The sequence below is a fragment of the Chrysemys picta genome, chromosome 22, assembly GCF_011386835.1.
Source record: "Chrysemys picta bellii isolate R12L10 chromosome 22, ASM1138683v2, whole genome shotgun sequence".
Taxonomy (NCBI): Eukaryota; Metazoa; Chordata; order Testudines; family Emydidae; genus Chrysemys; species Chrysemys picta.
Window position 1 is genome coordinate 14592239 of NC_088812.1, and position 15640 is coordinate 14607878.

Below are 15640 nucleotides of genomic sequence, written 5' to 3' on the forward strand. Positions count from 1 at the left end.
ACGGGGACTGGCTGGCTCAGGGATTGGGATATGGGGCCTTTACCCGCTATGGGACTCCAGCTGTGATCTGGCCTCAGGGCAGGGGACTGGCTGGCTCAGGGGCTCAGGGACTGGGATATGGGGCCTTTACCCGCTAGGGGGTGCTGGCTGTGATCTGGCCCCAGGGCAGGGGACTGGCTGGCTCAGGGACTGGGATATGGGGCCTTTACCCACTAGGGGGCTCCGGCTGTGATCTGGCCCCAGGGCGGGGGACTGGCTGGCTCAGGGACTGGGATATGGGGCCTTTACCCGCTAGTGGAGTGCTGTCTCTGATCAGGTGAGAGCAACCGGTTGGCTCTGTGGGCTTAGGGGTGCCCACTCCAGTCTGGCCCAGGTTGCAGGGCTGGCCTTAACGTGACCCATCAGAGCCCTTTAAACCCCCCACATGTGCCCTCCCCCCCCCGAACTGATGCCACATTGACACCCATTCCCCTGCCATGGGGTTGATGCTGAAGCCGCAACACCATCTAGTGGCCATCGGTGGAACTTTCCCTCCATGCCAAGCAAACTTGTTCTTTTTCCCCCCAAAAAATATTTCGTCTAACTCCTGTTGGAAGGGGAAGTCTGGGAGCTGATTTCCAGGCACTGAACCATGAAGCCACAGAGATTTGCTGATTTTTTGGGGGGCTGGGGGGTGGAGATAGGGCGGGAGAGGCACTGGTCCATCAGGGCACCGTGAATGGAGGGGTACACCCCATGCGTACACAGATACGGGACCTTGCCCCTCCAGGGGCACTGGCCCTGATCTGGCCCCAGGGCAGGGGACTGGCTGGGTCTGGGGGCAGAGAATGGGTCAGCGGGGGGGCTTTCCCTTTTATGGGGCACCAGTTCCAATCTAGACCCAGGGCAGGGGACTGGCTGGCTCTGGGGGCAGGGAATGGGTCAGCGAGGGTGTGGGGGGGGACTTCCAGCCCTAGATCAGGCTTGGCTCCGAGGAGACTATGGGCCTTTCACCCGAAGCACTGACTCCAGTGGTTGAGTCAGCCAAGCTGGGTGTTCTGGCTCAGGTTTGATCCCCGCTGCCCACGCCCCAGCGGAGAGCACGGCCGGGTGTGTCTGCCCCCGAAGCCCCAGTGTGCCCTATCGAGGTTCCCCCCTCCCCATGCCCCAAGCCCAGCAGTCATGGCCCTGGCATCTCGAGCATGGCTGTGATGGCGTCTGTGACCCTCCAAGGGTGGCCTGCGGCCTCCACCCCATCCCCGTGACTCCTGGTTAGGAAGCACATGCACGTGGGCTCTCAGCACCGGGAAGCCAGGGGAGTGGTGACGTCTCTGCGTCCTGGGACGTGGCCTTGGCCCTGTGGGGGAGCTGAATGCCAGGACGATGCGGCCCCGTTAGCTCTGCCCGGGCACCCAGCCAACTTGGTCCCCCCGCCCCCTCTAGGAGGCGCTGGCAGAGGCAAGCAGCGTGGGCCAGCAGTGAAAACGCACTCCGTTACCCAGAGGCTTTTGCGCTGGGGTCTTTATTCCCCTGCCCCATAGTGACCCACTGCTGCCACCCGCCAGCCAGTGGCACACCGCTCCCCCACCCCGTGCACCTGTGGAAGGGGGCGTTAACCCACTGGGCACGGCCTCGCCGAGGGGGGAGGGCAGAGCCTGTTGTCCAGCCCCTCCCCAGGTGTGCCATGGGGCATGCCCATTAGACGGCTCTTTGCTGAGCGATGGGGGATGCCCAGTGCACCCCAAGGACCATGAGCACCAGGAGATGCTGCTCCAAAGGACACAGTAATTCAATGACTCTTATACCCCTCGTGTTGCTGGCTCATTCGTGGCAGCACATCTGGGGGCCTGGGAAAGGAACCCCCGGCCCCTGCGTCTGGCTGGGGGCTGCTCCTGACTGGTGCTAGATAAATAATAGCACCGCCACTGGCATCTCCAAATGCCCAGGGGGCCCGTGGCACGGGAGGGGTTAACGTGCCCTCCTCAGCCCCAGCTCCCCCCACTGGCAGCTCAGCCAAGTTCCCCTGTGTTTGCATCCCTGGGGAGCAGCCACATTACGTGGCTCCCCCTGCAGGAGACACCTGGAGCTGCAGCCTCCCCCTGGCCTGGAGTAGAGAGGGACTCGCGCCCACCTGCCTCGGGATACCCACATCAGGTGGTGGCCACCCCAGGCACGGCTGGTGCCAGCCCATGGAAGGGGTCACCCCCCCCCCCCCAGGTGACGGGGCTGCCTTTTGCTACCAGCAGGGGCGCACAGCATTTGCCTGGCACTGGGCGACAGGCTGGGGCGAGGGCTGCAGCCGAGTAATCCTGGCCCTGTCCACTGGTCCCACCAGCTTCTCCTCGCACGGCTGGGCCAGCGTCACAGGGGCCCGGCTGCGTCATGGGCCCAGCCCACGAGTGTGCCCTGGCCAGTCCAGAGTCCCAGGCGATTGACGTCGGTCGTGGCTCCTGGTGCAGCATTAGCAGGGGCCCAGCACGGGATGGGGGAATAAGAAAGCAGCCCAGGGCACGTGAATGTTTTACCAGGAAAAACATCCATGCAGGGACCGGAGATGATGCAGAGCAATTAACCCCCTAGCTGCCAGAGGGGCTGGGGCACGTGAAACCCCATAGGGGCCTGATCTTCCATGGGGTACAGCACCTCAGACTGGGTTGCATGTAGGGTGACCAGATGTCCTGATTTTATAGGGACAGTCCTGCTATTTGGGGCTTTTTCTTATATGGGCACCTGTGACAATGCGGATCTGGCGGAACCCAACTGAGAGCACCAACTCAGGACAAATTGCTCAAATAGGGCAGTTACAGCCCAAGGCTGGGGTTTTTTCCACCTCTAAGGCAAACCAAACCAGCCAGACTAAGAGGACTTCGGTCTCACCCCACTGGCTAACCACAAGTCTCACAAGCAATCTCCTTAGACACTCCAGTTTCCCAGTATTACCACCAGTGCCACTCGTTATGGGGACAAATGGTTATGAAAACCAATACCCCAGTAAAAGAAAAAAGGTTCTCCTGATCCCAAAGGACCAAGCCCCAGACCCAGGTCAATATACAAATCAGATCTTACCCACAAATCACGCTGTTGCCAATCCTTCAGAATCTAAAATCTAAAGGTTTATTCATAAAAGGAAAAAGATAGAGATGAGAGTTAGAATTGGTGAAATGGAATCAATTACATACAGGAATGGCAAAGTTCTTGGTTCAGGCTTGCAGCAGCGATGGAATAAACTGCAGGTTCAAATCAAGTCTCTGGAATACATCCCCCGCTGGGATGGGTCCTCAGTCCTTTGTTCAAAGCTTCAGCTTGTAGCAAAGTTCCTCCAGAGGTATGAAGCAGGATTGAAGACAAGATGGAGATGAGGCATCAGCCTTATATAGTCTTTTCCAGGTGTAAGAACACCTCCTTGTTCTTACTGTGGAAAATTACAGCCAAATGGAGTCTGGAGTCACATGGGCCAGTCCCTGCATACTTTGCTGAGGTACAAGGCATATCTTCCTTCTCTCAATGGGTCCATTGTATAGCTGATGGTCCTTAATGGGCCATCAAGCAGGCTAGGCAGAGCTAATCTCAGCTTGTCTGGGATGTCACCCAGAAGCATAGCATAAGTTTGCCATACAGACAGTATAGAGCCAATATTCATAACTTTAACTACAAAACTGATACACACATATAGACAGCATAATCATAACCAGTAAACCATAACCTTGTCCTAGACACCCCATTTGACCCCCTTTATACAAGATTGTTGCAACCACTACAGGACCTTGGTTGCAACAATGATCTAGACGGTCCCAGTTTATGTCAATAACGTCACAGCACCTATCCCCCCCGTCCCGATTTTTCACCCTTGCTATCTAGGCAACCTAGTTGCATGTAACACTGCCCTGGGGACTTGAACATGGGACCTGCCGTACTAAATGCATCAGCTCCTTGAGCGGAAGCACCAGGCCTTTAGTAACAGCCTCCTAGCCCCAGGGATCAGGTGTGGCAGGTGAGACCTCACAGCCACGCTGCCCAGTAGGTCAGACAGGGCACTGGACAACCAAGATCGCTGTGCCTAGAGGTGGTGCGTGCAGCTTAGCTCTCCTGCCCCAGTCGCCGGTGGGTTTAAACAAGGGCCTTGCTGTCAGAAGCAACGCTGCGTCTTGTGGTTTTCGTGAGGCCTCGGGCACCAGGAGTCATGGGAATATGGAAAGGGGCGGAAGGAATCTACTCCCCTTGCCAGCGAGCAGCTGAACAGGTCCAACAAGCGCTCAGACATGACGGGGTTCGTGTGGCTCACGTGCCTGGAACGATGCCCAGCGTTGATTAGATTCCTGTGGGGTTTCACTGGAACCTGTTATGACTGGGGACTTGGAGCCATGGGGCCCCTGGTGTTGGCTGCGGTCAGGCCGGCTGGGAGCGAGGCCACACGGGGCTTAGCTCGGGAGATGGGGTTTTTCGTGGCAAACGCTCCCGGGGAAACCCCATGTGCTCTCCAGCTGGCGTGAAAAATCCAGGCTGAAACTGCAGCAAATTCAGCGGGGATTGGGGTCCTGCGTGGGAGCAGCCAGCCGTGCACTCAGTCAGGCCAGACGGAGGGTGGCCGAAGCCCAGGGGTGACTGGCAGGGGGCACTGTGGGTTGGCATTGAGGGGCATTAGCAGAGCTGGGGGAGCCCAGGGCTGGCTTGTACATTCGAGGGCTGGGTGGGGGAGCACCCTGATTTGAGCTAGGTGGGTGTGGAACGGGCACCGAACGTGGCTGACGGGTGTGATGAGTGCCTGGATATGGGGGTCCACTGTAAACACGACACAGAGCTGGGGCGGGATGGACAGCGCCAGCCCTGGGAGCACGGCCCAGCCCAGCCCTGGCCTTCCCAAGCTGCCCCAGGGAAAGCAGAGCCCTGCAGGTGCCAGCCGGGTCCCAGCTCGCTGATCTGCTGAGCCAGCCCTTGGCAGCACCTGTGACCCGCTGCCGCCCTCCTGGGAAACAGCGGCTCTGTAAGGGGAAGACCCTGAAGGTGGCTGGGGGGATCCCACAGCCGTGGAAATCAAGGGGGCTACACCAGGGGGCAGTTTGGTTCTGAGAATTGCTCCTTTCCAGCTGCCCCCCACCCCCCGAGTTGTAGGTGCCCATAACTTCCACCAGGGGCTGAGCGTAACCACTCACATCCCCCAGAGACAGGGGCCTGCTGCCAAGGACCTGTGGGCATGAAGGCTTGCCCCCGTGTGTGAACAGCTGTGTGTGCATGAATGTGTGTCCACAGGTGCATGGATGGATCCCCGTGCGTAGGAATCGGGGGGTGGATCTGAGCCTCACCCTGCCAGCAGCAGACCCGGCTGTTTGCATGCCAGCCTCGTGCCTTGGACTTAATGCCCCATCTGCCCCAGCCAGCTCCTGATGGGCCCGTGCTAGCAGCACTCCCAACGCTGCAGCGGGCATGGCCCCTTGCTGTGCCCAGCTCTCAGCCCTTCCCATGCGTGAGCATCCAATTGATGATGGCGTGGAAAGAGTCAGCACGTGACTGGTGGGGGAGGGCAGGTTGCAGGGCGAGCCCCATCTGGGCTGGGCAGAACTAGTTGGGGGGGGGTCATCCGCCTAGGGGGACTTGCTCTGAACCCCTACCCTCCACATGCACAACCCACCACCCTCCCACCAGCTTTCAGACACTGCGGGGAGAGTAGGGAGCAACTGCCCCACGGGGTAAGTTATTCCAGTACTGTCCACTGGGGGGGGCTTCGTGCCCCTTCCTCTGAGCCAGCCCGTCCCACTGAACTCAATGGGCAGCTGTGGCCTGATGCCCTTGACGCTGGTGAAGCTAGACTCCGGGTCTGGGCCAGCCCAGCAGCACCTACCATTGCTGGAGGGCATCTTTGCCCTGACCCTGCTAGCCCCGTCCTCCCTCAGCCTGGGAGGCCAGGAGCAGAGGAGAGCTCTGCACACCTGAGCCTTCTTTTGCTGCACCTGGCCTTTGGACCACTGCAATGAGCCCCACGCCCCATAGCAAGGGGCCCGCGCTGTGCTGGATGGCACCTTCTTCCTGCACTCTCCAGCTCTCTGGTAGCGATTCCAGAGGTGGTGGGGCCTGTTCAGCATTTCTGAAAAGCGGGAGCCGTTCAACTGCCCCTCTAATGCGCCCACCTCGGGGGTGCAACGCATCAGCCCTTGAAACAGCCACTCAACAACGGGTTCCAGCTGCTTGCCTGGGGAGTGGGGCTGGGGGAGTTAGGAGGTGGATCCTTAGAACCAAGTTGCCAAGAGAGCCTGACAGTTAATTGGAAGAGATTTCCACCCAGGGAGCAAATCGGAGCTATTAATCACGCAGGAAGTGTATTATGCCAAGACAGGCAGCATGGGCTAGCGAGCAGGGCACTGGAATGGCAGTGGGAGACCTGGAGTCCAGTCCCGGCTCTGCCGCTGATGACTTTGGACAAGTTGCTTCCTCCTGCCACGTCTGTGCCTCAGTTTCCCCTCCCACCTCTTACTAACAGCGCCCGGCCCAAAGGGGCCCTGATCTCAGCTGGGAACGCTAAGTGCTACCTTGTAATTTTACAGCACAGGTTTCAGTGGTTTTTGCCTGGAATCCAACCCAACCCCCTTTCCCATCCAACACCTTCATCCCCAAAATGCACCAAACTCAGGAAGGGTGTTTGTTTGTTTTTTAAAAAAAGAGTCATATTTATTCACCAGGGAATAATAAATACCACTTAAATATCAAAGCACCAGCAACAGCTGCAGCCGAACAGTTCCGCGACGGCAGGCGAGACACATTCACGCTGCAGCTGCCTTAAATACAAAGAGCCTCGCGGCTGGCTTGGGAAAAAAACCCACACTCAGCTTCAGACGTTGCTGGGTCCCAAGAACCATGAATAAGTTACAGGCAATAAATATAAATAGGGGCACAGTCCTTCAAAGGGGAGTGCTGAAAGTGATTATTAACAATCACAAACCTTAGCACGTCTATGCACATTCCTTTCAACTCTTTGCAGGACCCCAAGAATTGATCCTCTGCAGGTGTCGATCAGCAAAGCCAGGCTCATTTACATCAGGGGGGAGGCAGACCCGAGTCACTGATCAGCATCAGAACCATCCCCCAAAGGCCAGCTGGATCCAGATTTGCTCCTTCCCGTTACATGCCCAGACTGTGCCAGAGCGGGCCGTGACGGGGTTCTGTGGCTGCCCTGGGGATTCGAACCAGAGGAGGCAGGGAGCTGGCAGTTTCGCTCAGCGCTCTGCAGGGCTGCTGCCCCGGCAATGGCAGAGCCAGGTGCACACACTAATTGCATTGCAGAATGCTGCCTGGAGGAGGCGCTGGTTCTGGGAATGCCACTCCGGCTCCGCCTTGCTCTGAGTTCACGGGAACTCCAGGTTCAGGAGGGAGGACAGCCCGGGCGGGGGGTGGGCACGAAGCCACGCCAGCCCCCCAGATTTGTTATACGGCTCTTTTGCCACGCACACAGCCCTTCCCATCCTGCCGAGCAAGGATGAGCGCATGTGCTCCGAGGCACCAGCCCCTCCTTTCCTTGACTCTGATCTGGAGCCAACCCGCTCGGCCGGGGCCCGTCACCCCACGGGGAGCTCGGACGCCCCCGGCGCCAGAGGTTCTGTCTCCGCCCGCGTTAGCGGCTCACAAACTGCAGGTTGATGTCCTTCTCGGGCACCAGGAGGGTGCGGGTCATGGGCCTGACCGGGCCCTGCTCCGGCTCCGGCTTCACCTCAAAGTGCATCAGGATCTGCCAGGAGAGAGGAGGGCGGGTTAGCACCAGTCGCGCCAAGGCTGGCGGGAGGGGAGGGGAGTATGCAGTGGGCCCGGTAGGAGTGCACGGGGGTTGGGGGAGAAGGAGCAATTGGCCTGGTAGGAATACAGTGGGGGAGGGGGGCTATGGGCCTGGTTCCCATGCAGTGGGGGAGGGGACTATGGGGCTGGTTCCCATGAAGTGGGGGAGGGGGCTATGGGGCTGGTTCCCATGCAGTGGGGGAGGAGGCTATGGGGCTGATACCGATGCAATGAAGGGGGATATGGGGGGCTGGTACCAGTGCAGTGGGAGAGGGGGGCTATGGGGCTGGTACCAATGCGGTGGAAGAGGGGGACTACGGGGCTGGTACCAATGCAGTGGGAGAGGGGGGGCTATGGGGCTGGTACCAATGCGGTGGAAGAGGGGGACTACGGGGCTGGTACCAATGCGGTGGGAGAGGGGGGCTATGGGGCTGGTACCAATGCGGTGGAAGAGGGGGACTACGGGGCTAGTACCAATGCGGTGGGAGAGGGGCCTATGGGTGGCTGATACCAATACAGCGGGGGGCGGGGGGGTCTATGGGTGGCTGGTACCAATGCAGTGGGAGAGGGGGGGCTATGGGGCTGGTATCGATGCAGTGTGGGGGATGCAGTTTAACAGGAATTAGGAGCCCCCCCCAGCCCCGGGAACCACGTTTTGCCACCGCGACGCTCAGGGGCAGCTCGGCTCCGGCACTCACCCGGGCCAGTGCCAGGTGCACCTCCAGCTCCGCGATGCGCCTCCCGATGCAGCTGCGCTTGCCGACGCCGAAGGGGATGGAGGCGTAGGGGTGGTGCGAGGCGTCCTTCTGCAGCCAGCGCTCCGGCTTGAAGGAGTCGGGCTCGGGGAAGAAGCGGGCGTCCCGGGAGGTGGCGTAGTGGCACAGCGTGATCAGGGTCTGCAAGTGGGGGCAGAGAGGGAGAGGCTGCAGGGTGAGACATGGGTACGGTGGGCACCATGCCACGCGAGCAGGGTGGGGGGAGATACCCCCACCCCAAAGAGAAATCCCCTCAGCTACACACTGCCTCCCGCTAAGGCAACCGGGGGCTGGCCAGTCACAGCTGGGGAGGAGATGCCCCCACTTCCAGGTCAGCCCCCCTCCCACTCCCTTCCCGTTAGCTAGGCAGTTAGCTCCACTCACCTTCCTGGGGATGAGATATTCTCCCACTTGGATGTCTCGGTCTGAGATGACACGGGCATTGCCGGGGATCACCGGGTACAACCTGCCGGGGGAGAAGGGGACATGGCCACACGTGAGTCACAGGAGCCGTGATCCAGCCTCATGTTGCAGCCGGACGGCTGTGGGTTCGAGCCCCGCACCCAGCCTTGGGCTCATCCCAGCAGTGGGACACTGGGCAGCTGCTTCATCCCCACTCCAGGCACTAGCCTCCCAGCTCTGGGGGCTGAGCTCCACGGGGGATGGATGAACCCTGGGATCCCAGTACCCCAGGCGGCTGCAAGCTCCCAGCAGACGCACCATGTCCCCCCACAGCCCTTGTGCAGCAGGCACCCAGCTGGCTTCCCTGGGTGAGAGAGCAGAGCCAGCCCTGTTTGACCCACCTCCTAGCAGCGCTCACCTCAACGCTTCCTTCACCACCGCCTTCAGCAGGGGCATCTGGGCCACGTCTGCGGCCGACGGGACGGCGCCACCTTTCATCACCCCGGTGATCTCCTCGTGCAGCGCCGCCTGGACCCGGGGGTGACGGGACAGCTCATACAGGCTCCAGGACAGGGTGCTGGAGATCTGCAGGGTAGAGGAGAAAGGGAGGGTTAGGAAGAGGCTGGATCCCTGCTATCGGTGCCGGAGGGAAAACGGGGCATCCCCGGCCGGGCTCCAGCTATACTCTGGGCGCCGGAATCAGTTCCATGCAGCCGCCACGGCCCCATTCGATCCCCGAGGAGGGCTGCCACTAAGCAGAACTCCTAGCAGCAGAGTTCTCCTAGCAGCAATCCTCCTTTGCCTTCCTGCTCCGACTGCCCCGAGCCAGACGTTCCCGCGGCACTTACTGTGTCCACCCCGGCCAGCAGCAGCTCGGTCACGTTGCCGTAGATGGATTTCATGGAGAGCTTCTCCTGGGCGAGGTAGTAAGTGAGGTATTTGCCTTCCACCGTCTCCCCCCGCGAGACTTTCTCTGCCACCTCGGTCATTCGCTTGTCGATGTGGCCCTTGGCTGGAAGAGAATGGACACAGGTCAGCCCCACAGCCTGGACTCGAGAGCTTCCCCCCACTTCCCCGGCTTTCCAACAGAGCCAGCTCTAGGCAGGATTTCTTCAGAGGAACCCAAGGGATTCCGGTGCCCAAAGCTCACCAAAACTGAACGGTGGGCCTCTAATTCCCAGAGGCGTTTTTGAAAGTCCCCAAGTCTTAACTGCCCCCTGTTCAACCGCGGTTTATCGGTGGCGGTGTTAATTTTCCAGTTTAGTTGCTAATGCTAATACCCTGAGCAACGACTGATTTGCTGCAGGGAGTGGAATCTCTTTCCAGTTGCCCCCGATCTTTGCTCCAGATCTCCTGCCCCAGGGAAACGAACCTGAAGTTCCAGCGGGGAGTCGGGCCCGGGCCCGCGCACACACCCACCCAAGCAGCCAACCCAGACTGCCCGGCTCCAGCACACTCACCAAAAGCGAACATGTAGTCCCAAGACTCGCAGAAGATCTTCCAGGGCTTGGGGAAGACGCGGTGGAGGAACTTGGGCATGGCCATGGTGAGGAGGGTCATGACGAACATGCGGTTGATGGAGCGGATGAAGGTCTCCGTCTCCTTGGGCACCTCGGGCTCCAGGCAGCCGATGCGGGATTCGAAGAGCACGGAGGAGATGCCTAAGGAAATGAACCCGGAGAAAGTCAGAGACATGAGGCCCCGCGGGGGGAGGTGTTTGGGGCGTGTGGGGGGAGGGTCCCTCAGGCAGATCTGTCTCCAATCTCTGCGCAGAACGTGCCTCTCCCTTCCCAGGGGCCCTGGCCCACCCCCGGCACCGTCCCAGACATGCACCTTCCAGGCCGAATTTGTAGAACTCGCCCGCCACGTCCTTGACCACGTGCTGCTGGTGGCGGCTCCGCTGGTGCTGCAGCCGGCGGATGAGGTCGCTGACCACGCCGTTCAGGGTCCCCGTGTACGACTCCACCTCCTTGGGCTTCAGCATGTGTTTGCCCAGGATGCTGCGAATCTTCTGCCACTCCTCGCCTTCTCTGGTAGGGCCAGAGAGACCCGGTTAGCCCCCAGGAAAGCAGGGTTCAAGTGCCAGTCTGCCCACGCCACCCCTGGGCTAATCTCTGCCGCCCCCTAGAGGCAGCGCCCCCCTAAGCCAGGGATGAGGCGCACTCCCTGGGCCACGGGATGGGGGAGGGGGGAAGCTTGCTCTGACGTGATGCACCAACTACTCAGTTCCCACGGAGGTCAAGCCGGCCCCGAGCCCATCTGCAGGAGCCCAGCGGCCAGCAGTGTTGGGAAAGCGGCTCCCTTGGCTAGCCCACGGGCCTGCACGCCCTCTGCCAGTTACTCACACCCTGCGCCTCTGCTCTGAGTGAGCCGGCCCCGCTGATGAGAAACCCAGGAACCTGAGTCACACCGCTGACTCACGGCCCAACACAATCCTCTCGCCCAACTCATGCCTCTGCCTGGGCTTGCGCAAAGCCTTCTTAGCTCATGGGGGATGGCCTTCCGGGCCGGGTCCCGTGGAGACAGCATCAGGCCCCGGGGACGGGGGAGCACTTCCCCCGGCCCAGAGGGAGCCGGATCCCGCTTGGCACAGAGCCACCAAGGGAAGAGTCGGCAAATGTGCTAGATGGACCCCCCTCCAGGAGAGGAGGTGACCCCCACAATCTCCCCATTTCGGGGTCTTTCTTGGCTCCTTTCCCACCAGGCACTGGCAGGTGAGCAGCAGACAGAGAGACGTCTGTTTTTCTGCTAAACTCCACTTTGTTTGGTTCCTGCCCCCTCCCTCGCCTCTTGTCCTGCCTGACGCCTGCAATGGGAGGTCTCTGGTTTGCTACTTGTCTGTACGGCACCGGATCCAGGAGTGGGGCTCCTAGGTGCTACCCAGAACGCAGATATTTGAGGGGGGGGGATTTTCAGGGAGTCAAGTGACGGTCAATGGGATTTGAGCCGCTAACTCCCTTGGGCAAAATCCAAGCCTTAAATATCAGCGTATTTTGCAGCGGGTCATCGCGTTGCCTGGTGTCTCCAGGACCCGGTGGGTCCTAGGATGTTTCCCGCAGCCTCCCCACCCAGCGTGACCCTCGCGCCCGCGTCGGAGGGCGGCGGGGTCGCCAACTTACGCCGTGAGCAGCCCGTACGCGTGGCCCCGGCACACCCGGTAGTCCTTCCAGGAGGACAGGTCGGAGCGGATGGGGTGCTTGCCCTCTTGCCTCAGCACCTGCTCGATCAGGCTGGGCTCCGCGACGTGGACGGTCAGGATCGGCCCGAAGCTGGCTTTCCACACCGGCCCGTATTTGGCTTTTCCTTCGATCTAGGAGGGAAGAGGAGACAATCCGTCAAGCGGGCCCTGAGAGGCGTCGGTGGCACTAGGCCAGCCACCCCTCCCCATCTCACTTTGACCCCAATTGGTCAGCTCCTTCGCTGGGTTCTCATCACCAGCTGGAGCGGGCACGGAACCCAAAGGCAGAGCTGGTTAGAACCAGGCAGGGTGGTTACAGGTCAGCAACGAGAACATGTGGGCGCTTTAAGGGCAGGGGGGACAGAGCCATGAGACAATGGTGCATTATAGGGATCTATTCCCCTGCCACCTGCAGCCTCCACACCCAGCTCCATCCTGCACCCCCTCCTGCTAGCCTCTGGGTTGGATCATTCCCTGGCTGCCAGCAGAGACGAATTGCAACGGACTCCTATGAAACCACATTGTGTTTCTCTGCAGCCGGCAGCAGCTCAACCCGGGCTTCCAGGGATCGGGATCTTACAGGAACGTCTGGGCAGACGTGGTCAGAAATCGAGCCCGGAGAGGGTCAATGATCTCCCAGCTAGATTCTGCCCTGCAAGAGCCCCCGTTATTCAGAGCTCTCCTTCCCCTCCAGCCTCAGATTCGTTCCCCTGAGCCCGCAGGGCAGAGAGAGAAAGTCGAGAGAGAAACAATGGCTGGTTTGCTAGGAACGTACTCAGGGCTGGATGCAGTCAGCGCAGGAAATCGAGGCTAGTTTGTGCCTCCACCCAGGAAGGGGGTTGTGTTACATGGGGTTAAAAACACCAAACCCTAGTTCCCCCACAGGCCGTTTCTATTGCTATCTGTTCAACTTCCCCAACTGCACCAGGAGACCGTTGGGCAAACCAAGAGCGGCCGCGAAGCCAGCGTGCTCTTGTCCCTTTAAACATCTGGATTTGCAGATATGCCGTGCGGGGTTCAGAGGCAGCTGGAACACCTGCCTAGTACTAAATCGATGCTCTGCTGAAGCCAGTCGCTCCATCCTGACCCTCTGTTTTCCACTCCTTTATTGGCCAATTTAGCTTTCGGGTTCAGGCACTACATGGATTTCGCCGCCTCTTACTGCTTTGGGGTTATGAGCTGGGGTGAGGGGAAGACTAAATATCTCTAGGCTCTAAAAGAAATGGGTTTTGTTCGGTGTTGCACATGGATAACTCAAAGACCGCGGCTTTCCCGTGTATCATTCACCATGTGGCTCATCCCGAGAGGGGGATATTCATTTAGCTAAGTTTGGAAGTGGTTGAAAATTAGCCGCAGTGGCTCGTTGGATTACCATTACTTTTTAAAACCCGTAGATGGCTGCACGCAAGTTTGCAGAGCCACACAAGCAGGAGACGGGCGGCCGCAGAGAGGCGAAAGAATGCAAGATTTGCTTTATCCGTTTAAAAATTGTGCCCACCGTGGTGCGTATTCACAATTGTGGGCAACTTTATGAACGGATCCCAAGAAAGCACTGATTTCGACAGGGATTTTACTCAGACGGTCTGGGACTGAAGAGCACAAATTCGCTCCGTGAATAAAGTTGACCCAACGGTATTTCCCCCCGTTTTGGGTTTTTTTTTTCCTTTCACATAAAAAAGAGTTAAATACCCCCCAAAAAATCCTCCACCGCCAAGAATGTAAAACACACACGGGTCAGAAAATTAATATGACGGATCTCCAGGTTAGCCCTGGTATATTGCACATCCTGAGGGTCTTTTAAAAAGCACAGAAAATAAAGTTCGCATACTGTATGCTCCCCTTTACGTATCAAAGCCACTATTAAAGGGTGCAATTCAGTTACACTGCAAATGCAATTCACTGTTTCCGCAGCCCAGTGAGTAAAAGTTGTGTGGCTCAGAATCAGTGTCAATGTGCACAGGGTTAAACTAACACGTGAACGGGTTGATTCCAGGTAAACCTATGTTACGTCAATCGATTTTTGCAAGCCGGTGGGGACATATATGGGGTAAAGCATGACTTCACGTACACCTTAATTTCTGTACACCTCTGTACATCTATTGTTTCCCTCACTGCAAGTCACACATTGAAACGACATAGACAAGTAACCAAAAATACATCTGTACATATTAATGGGGACTTCCACCTTTGAATGTCCTGACTCTGGAGATATTTAAGAGTAGGTTAGATAAATGTCTATCAGGGATGGTCTAGACAGTATTTGGTCCTGCTATGCGGGCAGGGGACTGGACTCGATGACTTCTCGAGGTCCCTTCCAGTCCTAGCATCTATGAATCTATGACTCTCACGTGTTCAGGCTGGGATTTATAAACAGGGCTGGAATTTCAATGAATGTTGAGCCTCCAACTCCCATTGACTTAGTTGAAAACCCTGGCTAGAACTTCTTTTTATTAAATGCCCAGCAATGTCTGTGGTGACACTGACGGGAAATTCTCCAGTGGAATCTGGTAGATTCCAGGCCCATTGGGAAATCTGGTCCTAAATCCTAACCCCTATATGATGATGTTCACTAAAGGCAGAACCTATTTAAAGCTCGGTAATTCCACGCACCCCATACATTAGTAGACCCTTTACAACCTCAACTAGTCTGATGCAGAAAGTAAGACGTCGTGTGCCAAGCAGCAAGGTGGGAAAGACACCACAGAGGCAAGGTCCTTACCTGTAGCTCGTGCAGCCTGGCCAGCCCTCTTTTGCAGAAGAGATCCGTGAAGAAGCCCAGTGCACTGGGTCCTGGCATGTCCTCCAGGGTCTTGTGGGTCTTGATCACTCTGGCTGGTGCCTTGAAGCCGAGCTCAGCCCAGATCTCTGGGAAGCCCCTGGTGAGCAGGGAAGCCCTGCTGGCCAGCTTGAGGGTCTGAGGCATCCTGGCTCAGGGCAGCTGGAAAGTGGATGGAGGAAGAAAGCTGAGGAGCAGATGAAGTCCTGGAGCATCTTTCTGGGTTTATTTATAATGGGACACATGGAGCCAGGGAGGCCACGCCCCCTGCATCCTCGTCCCCGCCCTCCCTGACGTGCGTCAGTGTCCTCTTCGTTTACATAGGAGCCCAGGCTGCCCAATCAGAACGCGGGGTGGGCTCGGTTGGGAAAGCGGGTGCCCGAAGCGAGCCGGCTGCTCGCCACGTGGGTTTCCGGCGAAGGGGCAGATGCATCTGAAGGGGGGGGGGAAGATGGGCCCCGGGATGGTACGGGAGGGCAGAGGTGGGTATCTGGGGGTGGGTACCTCAGGAGGGGAGAGATGGGCAGGGGAGATAGGTACCTGGGGGGCAGAGAGGAGTATCTGGGGGTAATAGGTACCTGGGGGGCCGAAGGGGGTACCTGGGGGTAATAGGTACCTGGGGGGCAGAGAGAAGTACCTGGGGTAATAGGTACCTGGGGGGCAGAGAGGGATACCTGGGGGTAATAGGTACCTGGGGGCAGAGGGGGTACCTGGGGTAATAGGTACCTGGGGGGCAGAGAGGAGTATCTGGGGGTAATAGGTACCTGGGGGGCCGAAGGGGGTACCTGGGGG

The 15640-nt window shown here is 58.6% G+C and overlaps 1 protein-coding gene across 1 annotated transcript; it reads right to left on the reverse strand.

Annotated features, from left to right (window-relative positions):
- Positions 1-6537: 6537 nt before the first annotated feature.
- LOC101954100 (25-hydroxyvitamin D-1 alpha hydroxylase, mitochondrial) lies at positions 6538-15059 on the reverse strand. The gene is made up of 9 exons (XM_005297271.4): positions 14792-15059; positions 12014-12204; positions 10728-10924; positions 10355-10555; positions 9743-9906; positions 9313-9479; positions 8877-8958; positions 8436-8633; positions 6538-7693 (listed from the first exon to the last, which is right to left on the reverse strand). The coding sequence occupies exons 1-9, from the start codon at positions 14993-14995 to the stop codon at positions 7580-7582; spliced, it is 1518 nt and encodes a 505-aa protein (XP_005297328.2). The 5' UTR covers positions 14996-15059; the 3' UTR covers positions 6538-7579.
- Between the last annotated feature and the right edge of the window lie 581 nt (positions 15060-15640).

Bases quoted from the DNA above. Each gene is read 5' to 3' on its own strand.
- LOC101954100 (XM_005297271.4), bottom strand. From the start codon at position 14,995: ATGCCTCAGACCCTCAAGCTGGCCAGCAGGGCTTCCCTGCTCACCAGG. The intron at 9,907-10,354 runs GTGAGTGTGCTG...ATTCTCTTCCAG, and splicing joins GGACTACATGTTCGCTTTTG to CCAAGGGCCACATCGACAAG. The intron at 7,694-8,435 runs GTGAGTGCCGGA...CTCTCCTGGCAG, and splicing joins TGCACCTGGCACTGGCCCGG to ATCCTGATGCACTTTGAGGT.